Source organism: Athene noctua, chromosome 1 (assembly GCF_965140245.1).
Source record: "Athene noctua chromosome 1, bAthNoc1.hap1.1, whole genome shotgun sequence".
Classification (NCBI taxonomy): domain Eukaryota; kingdom Metazoa; phylum Chordata; class Aves; order Strigiformes; family Strigidae; genus Athene; species Athene noctua.
This window is the reverse complement of record NC_134037.1, coordinates 231,354,794-231,367,248: the sequence shown is the minus strand read 5'-3', so window position 1 is coordinate 231,367,248 and position 12,455 is coordinate 231,354,794. Positions and strand designations below refer to the sequence as shown.

Sequence of the window (12,455 nt, the reverse complement as noted above, 5' to 3'; positions counted from 1 at the left end):
TACAGGAGCAGTTCACACACAGTTGATAAAAGCACCTTCTTCTTAAATCTCACCATGCAAGTTTCGGACTAGGCTGACCACCTGGTTCTGATGATCCAGCAATCTTGGTCTAAGTACCTTACTTGCATCCAACACAGCTGGCATTTCAGGTTGTCGTAGAATCATAAAACAGTTTGAGTTGGAAGGGGCCCTTAAATACCATCTGGTTTCAGCACCCCTGACATGGGCAGGAACAACTTCCACTAGAGCAGGGTGCTCAAAGCCCCGTCCAACCTGGCCTTGAACACTGCCAGAGAGGGGGCATCCACAACTCTGGGTAACCCATGCCAGTGTCTTACCACCCTCACAGGAAAGAAATTCTTCCTTATATCTACTCTAAATCTACCCTCTTTCAGTTTAAAACCATTACCCCTCATCCTATCACTATACTCCCCAATAGAGTCCCTCCCCATCTTTCTTGTAGGCCCCCTTTAAGTACTGGAAGGCTGCTGTAAGGTCTCCCTGGAGCCTTCTCTTCTCCAGGCTGAACAACCCCAACTCTCTCAGCCTGTCCTCATAAGGGAGGTGTTCCAGCCCCCTCATCATCTTTGTGTCCCTCCTCTGGACCTGCTCGAGCAGGTGCATGTCCTTCTTATAATGAAGGCCCCAGAGCTGGACACAGCACTCTAGGTGGGGTCTCACAAGAGTGTATTAGAGGGGAAGAATCACCTCCCTCAATCTGCTGATCACACTTCTCTTGATGCAGCCTGAGATACGTTTGGCTTTCTGGGCTGTAAGCACACATTGCTGGCTCATAGTCAGTTTTTCATCTACTACTATCCCCAAGTCCTTCTTCTCAGGGCTGCTCTCAATCCACTCATCGCCCAGCCTGTATTTGTGCTTGGGATTGCCTTGACCCATGTGCAGGACCTTGCACTTGGCCTTGTTGAACTTCATGAGGTTTGCACAGTCCCACCTCTCCAGCCTGTCTAGGTCTCTCTGGATGGCACATCCCTTCCCTCCAGCGTGTTGACCTCACCATGCATCTCAGTGTTGTTGGCAAACTTGCTGAGGGGGCACTTGATTCCACTGTCCATTTTAAGCAGCACTGGTCCCGATACTGACCCCTGAGGAATGCCACTTGTACTGCTCTCCACTTGGACATCGAGCTGTTGACCTCAACTCTTTTCAGCCAATTCCTTATCCACCAAGTGGTCCATCCATAAAATCTATGTCTCTCCAATTTAGAGACAAGAATGTCACGTGGGACAGTGTCAGATGTTTTGCAGAAGTCCAGGTAGATGACATCATTTGTTCTTCCCTTTTCCACCAAAGCTGTAGTGCCTTCATAGAAGGCCACCAAATTTTTCAGGCACGATTTGCCCTTAGTGAAGCCATGTTGACTGTGACAAATCACTTCCTTATTTCCCATGTGCCTTAGCACAGTTTCCAGGAGGATCTGCTGCATGATGCTGGGCACAGAAGTGAGACTGACTGGCATGTAGTTCCCTGGGTCTTCCTTTTTTCCCATTTTTAAAATCAGGCTTATGTTTCCCCTTTTCCAGTCAGCAGGAACTTCATCAGACTGCCACGACTTTTCAAATATGATACCCTCAAATATCCTACTGCTCCATTCCAAGGCAGTCCTGCTGTTCATCATGAGATTTAACTCTATGGAGGTTTTAAATAACAGGTGGATCACCTTGAATTACAGACACATCTTTCAGGAATGGTTTATTTATTTTTTTATTGATCGTTGATTCTGCCTTGGGTACTTGCCTGGGGTAAAAGAACATCTAGATAAACTCTCCAACTCTATTCCAGCCCCTATTGCAAGCTCTCGTGATGGAAATATTGAGGATAATTTGTATGGTGTTTGGACCACTGAAGAAAAAGTACTTCCTGAGGCTGCTATGTGTTTAGAACTAGAGTAGTGACCTCTTCTATATTGTTTTCCAGGAATCTGAGAGTAAGAAAATGGTGCTAATCTAGTCCATTCCACTTTCGTCAGAAAAGATGCAAGTTAATCTAAAAACCTTCTTAACCTGATTTTTGTCATGATTCATACCTGAAAACCTTCAGAGATGGAGTTCTATAACCTCCCAAAGCAAGTCAGTCTTGTTTCTAAATATCCTTGCCATTAGAAAGTCATCTCTAGACTAAACACATCCACTTCTCTTAATCTTCCCCCTTTTAAGGCCTTTGGTTGTTTTAATTTTTCTTTTACAGTTCCCCTCTCAATTCATGTCTGGTTTTAAGCATTGTACATGGAACTGGACAGTTTAGTTTCTGCTAGAGCTGAGAAGAGTAGTACGAGAGCATAGAATAGAGATGTATTTCACGTGGCAGTCCCTTTTTAAAAACCTCAGTATGTTTGCATTTCTTGCAATGTTTAACTCATGTCTGGTTTTCTAAACACAAACCTCCAGATCCTTTCTGCAGAATCCTGCATAGCGCTTACCTCATCTTCACTTTATGTAATCAATTTCCTTCATGCTTACACTTTTCTTACTGTCCTGTATTTTTTCAGACTAGTTCTCTGGCTTGTCAACATCACTTTCAATTTTAAGCTTGTTTTCCTACCTGTTTATATTCTCTCACAAGTTGGCAATCTGAAGGCTTACTGGGTGTGATTTCTGCAGTGTCCTAGTGACAACAGCATAGCCCCGCAGAGGTTCACTTCTGTGCTCCAGTCTTAATTTGCAAGACTTTTAAGACTTACTAGCTAGCATAATAAATTGCTCTGTGTTTCTATTAAGTAACGTAAAAACTAGGATAATGATCCAAACCTATTCTTCCTGAGGATGTTAGTCCTGCAACAAAATTATTGCTATTGACAAGAATACAAATCCTGTAGAATTAAGAAATTTTGTGATACATAAGCATTTCCAGGAGATTCTGGAACAAGAAAATGATTATACTGAAATGCTGACTCCTTTATACAAGTATTCACTGGCACGTCTTGCATCAAACAATTTGTGAATCTTGATTTTATTTTAGTAAGATTGGGAAAAGTCTGTCTATCTTCTATTACTTGATCTAAAAGAAAGCTTGAATAAATCAGAATTATTTAAGTTGCTGCTGAAACATAACTGATGTAAATATAGGAACAAAAGCACGAGAGACACGAGCAACACACTACAATACAGGGTCTCAGTAGAAGGAACTTCAAGAATTGTATCAGCTGAAATTTCAGGAGAAGTTTAACAGATGGTACCAGTGATCATTATGAGAATTTTAGCTTAAGCTCTGAAATTAATATACCTTATCTTGGAAGGAAAGATTAGGTGGTGTCTAATGACCCTTTAGAAAAGAATTCTTGCAGTAGTTCAGTAGTTATGTTTTCACAAGACAGATTAATTTGTAGGTACTATTTAATTTATTTCCACAATTACTATCACATATTAGACCTGTAATGTAATGCTTTATTTGGGCTTTTTTTCCCTTCATGTTTTGTTTTTTTTTTTTTTTTTCCAAATAGGATGGCCATTTTTCAAGGCACTGACATGTTCAGTGTTGTCAGGTTATAACATCATGCTATTGTCTGTATCTCTTGGTAATCACCTCTTTAATAGTATATAATTTCTATCAGTATTGTATGTAAAGCAGATGGCTTGTCTATGATGCTTTGCTGAGACATAATGGGCAAATGGTTTGCTCATTGTACTAAATCATTATCTTTATGTACAATTTCACATTGCTTTTCCCATTGACATCTGTTACGTCACATTTGTCTGAACTCATGTTGATCTGCCATTGTGGTGCACAGTTCAGACCATTTGCAGTTCGTAGGTAAAACAGCATTCAGCTGTAATTCTGGCATTTATCCGTGATGAAATTGCCATTCCATATTTTTCCTCCTGACACTGTCCACTTCCAGGTGCTTGCTATAAGTTGAGTATTCATTTTATGTGAACTGAATTTTTTATATGTAAGGTAAATTTTAACAGCTTTAATTTTCTCTTGAAATGGGTTGGTTTTTTTCCCCTGGATAATCTGTAGTTAATTGTTGAGCCTGTCTCATACCATGTGTGTCTCTTGGCCATTCTGTGCATTGCAGGGGAAGATGGAGGGTGAGGGGAGTCTGCACTTGACTGTCGGGGAACGGGAGGCCTAACATAAGATTGTTCTGTATGTCTACTGCTTATATTCTTAATCAAAAAGTTTTAAATAAAGTATGGAGATCTGGTTGGTAAGGAATTTTCCTGAATTCAAACTATATCATTATTTAAGTCAAAACCAGTTAGGTGTGATAGAAGTCTCTTCAGCTAGACAGAGCGCAGGCCGTTACTGAAGTCCTTGAACGATACATTCTGTGCCGGCACTGAGCTGGTTTACAAGATCATGTATTAAGCAGCTTTGTTGCCTGTCACAGTTCATGTCCACAGCTGTACTAGTATGATAGCTGGCTATAGAGAATTTGCATTCAGTGGAACTTCAGTCTTACAAGATCTCTGTAGCCATTCTCCAGTATGTTCTCAGAAAACTAAATATTATAAAGCAGGCTCTATTGACTTTTTGAACACAGTTGTTTGGTGTCTTTTTTTTTTATCAATCTAAAATTAATTTCTTTTCTAAAATCAAAAAGATACAAATGAAAAGAAGTTGTGTTCTGTAGTGCTTTCCAGAAACAGAAGATGCTAGAGAATTACCTTTTGGCAAGTTGTCTCCCCTTAGACCACCATGCATGAAGAAAATCAGGCTAAATAGTAATTTTTTGTAGAATTGTCCCATCAATTGTAGGTCCTATGCAACCACCTCTTCTAAAAATACCTGCCTATATAACCATTTCATGGATAGCAGTGATCTTGTAGAAAACCAAGATGTAAAATTAAAGAGTAAATAAACATTAAGAAGTATTTCTAAATTTTCCTTAAGCAATGGGCTTTGACAGATACATAATCAAAGAACTCATCAGGAATAATTCCTTAGAACTTGATTTTAAGTCTTGGCTTTCTTACAAGATGGCTAGTCTGTTGTGTAGTTTTTCTGTTCTAGAAACCCTTTCCAGCTTTTGAGGAAAGCAAAAATCACAGAACATTGTGTACATCCCAGCTGGAGAGAGCAGTGGAGTTTCAGTACTGTTCATACCTAGCCACTTCACTTGTTACACCCATCAGATCTCTTTGGTTAGCAGATTTTTGCTGGTGGTGGCATTTCCATGGTATTCTGTCCACCTTTTATGTAAACCGTATTTGTTTAATTAATTTGAAACAAGCAGTGTGTCAGGAATGCCTTAAAAAGCTTTTTACTACTACTGTCACTTCAAAATTTGCTCGTTATTTATAAGCCCTGGGAAAAGAAGATAATTTACCTCCTTCACTGCGTATCATATATATTCACTAGAGAAAAACTGCTAGGATGTATACATGTTTTCAGTGTGTTCATTGTTCCAGTCATTCTGCACCCTCACTCTCTACTGAAAATCATTAAGGAGGCAAACTGGTTATCAGACCTTTAATGCCACTAGCTTCTTCAATACTCCTAGTCTTTCTTAGACCAGATTTGTATGAGAGAGCAGTGAGATAGAGTAAAAAAAAATTGTCAGGCCCTGGAAGAACAAGATCCTTGTTACTCTTGACAGAGAACTCTGTATTATGAATTCTGCTTTCTGTTTTATTCTTAAATTCTGATCTACCTTTCCCTCCTCTTCGCTGTTCATGATGACTTGGTCTGCTGCGCCAGAGAAACTAAATCATTCAGAAACAGGGAAGAAAAGAAAACCTCAAGAATCTAGGAGAAAGGAGAAATCAGTTTTCCTGAGGGAAGAGAGGAGCTATTAGCAAAACAAATCTCCAGAAAGCTGAAACAGAGTGGAAATGTTTTGTTTCTTTGGGAATGCAATCTCTAATTCTTTTACTATATAAAGCAGGGTTATTTGGTTAGAGCTGGTTATTAACATATGTTTTGTTTTAAAATTTTGTAAGTGTTCATGATTATTAGTGAACCTGTTGATTTCTTGGATGTTGTCCATGGAAGTAATGTGTAAGGAATTAAAACCACAGTCTAAATCCTTGTGGAAGTTAATGTTCCATTGAGCTAATGGGAAAAAATTATTGCTGATTATAGGTATACAGAGATTATAGCACTCAGAGTCACATAGCAAAAAAAAAAATTTCTCCACTTTCTTTTTGTACACAAGGCAGTTTTGGCTCAAGCCATAACCAACGTTTTGCCAACAAATAATTTTGAAACCCAAATGAAAGTCTGACATAAAATTCCAGCTCATGGATAAACAGACATTTAGTCTAGTGATTTGACTGTTCACCCATTTTTTTCCTGCATGAATAAATTTTTCTAAGAATTGTGTATATTTTGAAGTAGTGCATCCTGAATGCTTTCTCCTAATGACACTGAATATTGAAATCTACAATATATTGTACTTGCATTGTTTTTTTTTTAATCTGTCTTAATTTCTCTTCTTAATTTGAGAAGAATCTGGCTAGATTAGCTAGGTATAAAGAATGGAAAAATGCAAACTGAAGTGAGGAAGAATGCAAAATAATAAATCACTCCTCAAACATTAGTATCTATTGATATTCTTAATTAGGCAATGAACAGGCAGTGAAGACTTTACTGTTTCTTTGACTAAGAAAGGGAATTCATGAGATGCACATTTCCAAGCCGTTTTCTGTTTGCAGAAAGTGTCTTTGGCTATCTGACTGCCTTGGCAGATGGTCCAAATGCAGAATGGTGATGGAAACTGAGTGACTACCTGCCTATGAGTACTGGCTTCTCCTGGTTGCATGAGGTTTGGTGTCAATATATAGCAAATATTAATGCAGCTTCCCTGCGTGAGTTGCAGAGATGAGAGGATATCAGCGTTCATTCCCTCACTTTTCCTTTAAGTTCTCAGTGGAAAAAATAAAATAAAATTCCCCAAGTTTCATGTATAGTCCAACTGAGATTTTTTGATTCAGGATCCCTTATTATTCTGAAAAGAGTATCAATAAGAAATTAAACAAACCTCTGATATCTAGAGGGGCCAAGTTGGCTGATTGGGAGAGGAGAAATAATTGTAATGGTAGGAATGAACATCATCAGACAGGACAGAAGAGTCCAAGCACAGACTTTTAACAAACAGTCTAAGAGAACTTCCTTGAAATAGACTTTGGATATATTTATAGAAACTGCGAGAAAGAATGTCTTCTGTTCTCTTGCCAAGTCCTGTAGCTGTACAATAATGTGCAGTGGCGTGTAACACAGAATGTTGTTTTGATAGGAGGTCTCCTTAGGAGCAACTGATCCTAAACAAAAGAAACCAAAAGTGATTAGTTCATTAGCTTGAAGGTATTCATGCCAATTAATGAAGTCAAACCGCTTTCAGTGGTTGCAAATCACTTCAGAGGAAAGAAGTAAAAACTGTGTTGTCCCTATTTTGCTGTCAAGCTACTTTGGCATACACAAGCATTTTCTTTTCCTATATAAATGAGCTTTGCTGTGGCCCATATATTTCTTCCCTGAATAAAAGATACAGAAATGAAGAAATTAGACCAAGGCAAGCAACTGAGGCTTTCAAAGATGTCCCTGTCCTTTCTGTAGAGTGTACTGGCCAGAAGGCAACAGGATACTCTCACGTCTGTATTCCTTTGCCTTTGTTCATGTAAGCAGTGACAAAATATATGGAAATAATTTGTTGAACTTTTATTGCATGGTTAACTTGCCACAGTGTTTACTGTGCTTATTCTGCTGGGTTTTAAGATGTGTGTGCCACTGGCAGGAGTTCCTTTAAGTGGTACTGTCATACCCTGCCTGATCTGAATAAAGCCAAGCAAGAGATGGTTTGGATATATTTTATTACATATCTCAGATAATTCAGACTGGAAAAGTTTTCCTTTTGAGGCCATGTTATGTGAATTGCTTCTTCTTTTATGATGCTGTTTAGGTTGTGACTGTATTGGTATTCCAGAAGGCTAAAATTTTTATGATTTTAAATGTAAAAAATTTAAATATTTTAGTGAGGAAGCATTTTCTACAAGAGAATCTTCAGATAGGTCTCATTGGAAAAATGCAGTTGTTTAAATGATTTATTCCATATCAATTGCTGGTTAATGAATGTAAAAATTCATTTGTCCCTACATTGTTTGACAGACTGCCATTACCAGATCATAAATTTATGGGCTACTGGAAAGTCAATCAGCCGCAGAATGCACAACAGAAACTGCTGTGTTCAACAGAAACACAAAAAATAGATGTAAAGGTTTGTCTTTTAATTTTTTTTAAATTCATATAATAACGTTTTTATGCATCGGGATGAGAAGAATCTAAAATGTGATTAATTTCTTCAGGAAAAAAGAGTATATACAAAGCATGATCCTTGTTACCTGTTCTTGGGCTTTTTTATACTGACTAGAAAAAGAACGTTTTTGTATACCTAGCCCTCACAATGTAAAATCAGTAAGTTTGTTCAGAAGTTCTTGAAAAGAGGTTTTTATAAGGATGCTGAAAATACCATATTTGAAGGAACTTTGTAGCTGTTTTGTATGCTTGGAGGTGACCAGTTTCAAGCTCCAGATCTCAATTTTTGGATAAGATCAGAGACTGAAAAGAAAACTATTTTCTGTTTCTATTTTTCATGCAGCTGAATTCTTACAGGTCTTTGGTGCTGCCAAGTTTGAATCTGAACCTTTGGTACAATTTGACCTGCAGCCAAAGCTTCTAAGTCCTTTTCATCTTTGAGTTCTTGGCTTAACTTCAGTAGTTATTACTTCAGTGAATAAGGAATAACCTGAACTGCTAATATGATTTAGGGGTGTGATTCAAATTTTATATAATAAGACATTTCCACTGAACTTCTTTGAAACAAAAATATTCTGATTTTTATCTTGTATGTATCAGTACATGTGTATCAGTATCTGTGTTGTATCAGTACATGATACCTCCTTCGTGCCACTGAGCACAAGGGTTTGAAACCAATAAATGACTAAAGAGGAAAGACATGATGGTTTCTATACTGTAAAAAAAATGTCAGTATGGTCATTCAGAGAGCTTGCAGAAAAGCATTTCCTTTTCCTTTTTATTTGTTTAGTAATTGGTCTGTTTCTATTGTTAATTGTGTTGAGTCTTGAAGAAGACTTGTAGATTTTCATAAAGAATGGTGAGTTGAATATTTTAGCAAGCCTCATTGTTATCATTTGTTTTAGGGCCCTGTGTACTTAAATATTCAAGGATTTCCACTGGAACGACATGAAGCCAGGTCCCTCAGTTTCACAGAAGAGCTCGCTTTTTGGACACTGCCTTTGGGTGAAGTTAACTTAGTTTGCGATGTCACAGTAACAAAAGGTGCAGTAAGAGAAACTACTAACTTTTGTAATGATCCCTAATATTATAAATATATATATATATATGTAAAATAAATACATAAAGTATACTCAAAGTGAGGAAGCTTTAGGCTGTTGATTTCATAAGCGCTTGCCAATAGCCAGTGACAGAATATAAAAGGGCAATATGAGGGATTCTAACTGTAATAACAACACTTTGGTGCATTTACAGTAGTGTGTATTTCTAAGTATGTTTGCAATGGAGTATAGGAATAAAACTAGGAATTGCAATATGGGAATGGAGGATACAGAGAATGGGAATTGAGTATAAGAATAATAATTTTCCACTTTTTTAACAGTAAGCAAAATACAAAAATAATCAGCCACTGAAATTGGAGCATAACTTCACTGAGTCATTGTGGTCTTTGTAAGGATATGAATCTTTCTCAAACAAAGAGAAATATATGTAATTGAAGTAGAACACAGCCACAAAATTACAAGTCTGTTCAACACTGTATTACTTTACAAAAATGATTCTTTGACTTTTCCTCTCTCAATTCAGTTTTAATACAAAATTTTTAACTTGCAGAGTGCTGTGCTTTTTCTCCCTGTGCTTATACTGATTAAAAAATTCTTTCTCACTAGATCAATACTGCTTTAGTTACCTATATTACTTATGTCCCAACATGAATTGCATCATTGGGAATATTCATAAACGTTTTTAGGGCTCATCATTAAATATGTTTAAACTTTATTGTGTATTATAAACAGATTGCTAATGATCAATACTGGAATCCTGCTTTTTATGCTTGTAGCCTTAGATTTAAATATATTGACAGATTTTTATGACAGCAAACCAGAAATTAGGTGGCTTTGTACTGATTTCAAGATTTGTCTGAAATCAGTCAGGAAGGCATTATATGTGAAAAGTTCCATACAAAGTTTGCTTTCATCCCATGTTTAATTATTAAATACATGAATTGGAAGGGAGATTGGGATAGAGAAAGAGGGAGAACCATGATTATAAACAAAAACATTTGTACGGATTTTGTATATATTAGCAGCTGGCTGCAGTCATGTCTACACAATTGTGCCTTGGACTACTTGTTTAAATAGTTAACAGTGTTGTGGCAAGATTCTGCCTGTTAACATTTAGTTAGTATCAAGAGACTGTTGCTGTACTTATCTCCTTGTGTCAGTGGTGATAATTTTTCTGTACATTTTTCTATATCATCTACCAAGTTTATGATATACATATTTTTAAGAAGAGCAATGCACTGTGTCAGTAGGCTTTCATTAATTTTATTTTCTTATTTCAGAAGAGGAAGCTGAAAATGTTCTTTATGTTACTACATGCAATCCTGTTTCCTTGTACTTCATGAACATTTCTAGTAAGAGTGGATACTTCTTGGATCTTTATGACCTCTTCCCAAGAACAGTTGGAAGTGTCTGGCAACCTTTTGTGACTGTGGCACCTCTGGGAAATCCACTCAAAGGTCAAGTGGTTCTACATGAGGAGGAGGTAAAAAAAACCCTAAAATATAGCTAAATGTTTAGTGATGAGCAAAGTAGTATCATAAGGGTAGGATCGCTGAGGAGTCTACCTCTGTAGATTAAAATAACCTGGGCAAGCCTACCTTCTTCTGAATATTCCCTTTTTTACTATATTTGAAGCTTGGGAGTTGAATTCAACTTTAGTTTTTATATGGAGATTTTCCTCTCTCACTTTTTAGCTGGGTTCTACTGGATTATCTTAATTTCTTTTACCGATAAGAGGGAAATTGACCTTCAAGGGAGAAAAGGAGATAGTGAGTTGAGTTCAGGAGTCTCAGTCAAGCAGCATATGTTTGCAAAGTGTGAAGTAAGGTCTTTAATGCTGTGAACTTAAATTCTTCTCCGATCTTGTCCCTTTTTTACTTTTCTAATAGTATATGAAAGAGATATTTTCTGAGTCACAAAGTAAAATGTTGCTTGTATTTTCTTCATGCCACTATTTTTGAATTGTTTTGTGAATCCTGTTATTTCTCATTCTGTAACATCTGAAGTACCGAGGCTAGAAAGAAGGCTATGTAAGCCTTGACATCTAGTGTATCAGCAATGAGAATTTAGAACCACTGACAACCTCAGTGTTGGTTTGACTCAAATCCTTTTTTTTAAAGTCAAGTATTGCATGCTTTCCACATACTTTCCACTTTCCATTACTATCAGTGAACTAACTGGAATATTTCCAATTCAAAACTTCTTTGCCTAGGAGTGGGAAAAGTTAACAGCTGATACAGTGCTGCTGCTGTTCATTTTTTAATGTTAATAATGGTTTATTATGTTACCTACCAGTCATAGTGGTTTGACATGGGCATATAATCTGTTTGTTATTGTTGATTGGTTTTTCCTTTTCCTTTCGTTGTTCTGAATTTCTTCCCATATTTCAGTAGGTGAGAGACTGATCTAGAAGAACCTTTCCTACACTGAGTTGGGGTATTGGAGTTGGAGTAGTTTTCAGTCATTTCATAACTAGTGTCTCTACAATACTGTTGTTCCAGGAACATTTATCAAGTGTTGATGCCACTTTCTGGTCTCAAACACTATAGTTAATGCCTTATGAGAAACACAGTTCTTCCACCTTTAGTAGAACTGCCTATGACTTCTTTAATTTTGTCTTGGACACTTTCCAATGCCAACTGGAAAAAATATGATTGTGAAGTTACCTGCTTGTGGTGATTGCCTGTGCGGTTGTCTTGAACAGCTATAGAAGTACAATTCGGGCTATTTTGAGATGCACATAACACATTTGTTTGGTTATAAACAATCTTTGGCCTTTTTTGGCGAAGTCAATGCAGAAGACTGTAAAACAGATGGCAGTCTATCTCATGTCTAAGAATGTTTATAATGTCTCCGGTTTTTTAATATAAAGCCCATCAATATTCTTTGTTTTCTAAGTCTCTGAATTTCCTACCATGAAAATAACTGTCCTGCTAATTTTGTTGTTAACCAAATCATGGTAGCATTTAGTGTCAGTAATTAAGTTTTTATCAAAGGTTCATCTGTGAAGCTTTAGGTGGTTAACTCTATGGCTAGTTTTGCCTGTCCTTGTGGAATATATTTTTGAGTGACATTGTGAATTAAACTCTGAAATAAAGTTTGTTCTGTGGAGAGACTATGGTAGCTCAGTGCCCCTTTCCAGCTTACTTCAGTTGAGCTGTAACCTCATGTTTTTTC

At 37.1% G+C, this 12,455-nt stretch overlaps 1 protein-coding gene across 1 annotated transcript in view; it reads left to right on the top strand.

The window, feature by feature from the left end:
* The window catches only part of VWA8 (von Willebrand factor A domain containing 8), a 194,469-nt gene that overhangs the window by 117,449 nt on the left and 64,565 nt on the right, over positions 1–12,455 (top strand). Inside the window, exons 27-29 of the mRNA XM_074912506.1 lie at positions 8,071–8,179; positions 9,123–9,261; positions 10,559–10,761. Coding sequence (XP_074768607.1) covers positions 8,071–8,179; positions 9,123–9,261; positions 10,559–10,761 — 451 coding nt within the window. The remainder of the gene's footprint in view (positions 1–8,070; positions 8,180–9,122; positions 9,262–10,558; positions 10,762–12,455) is intronic.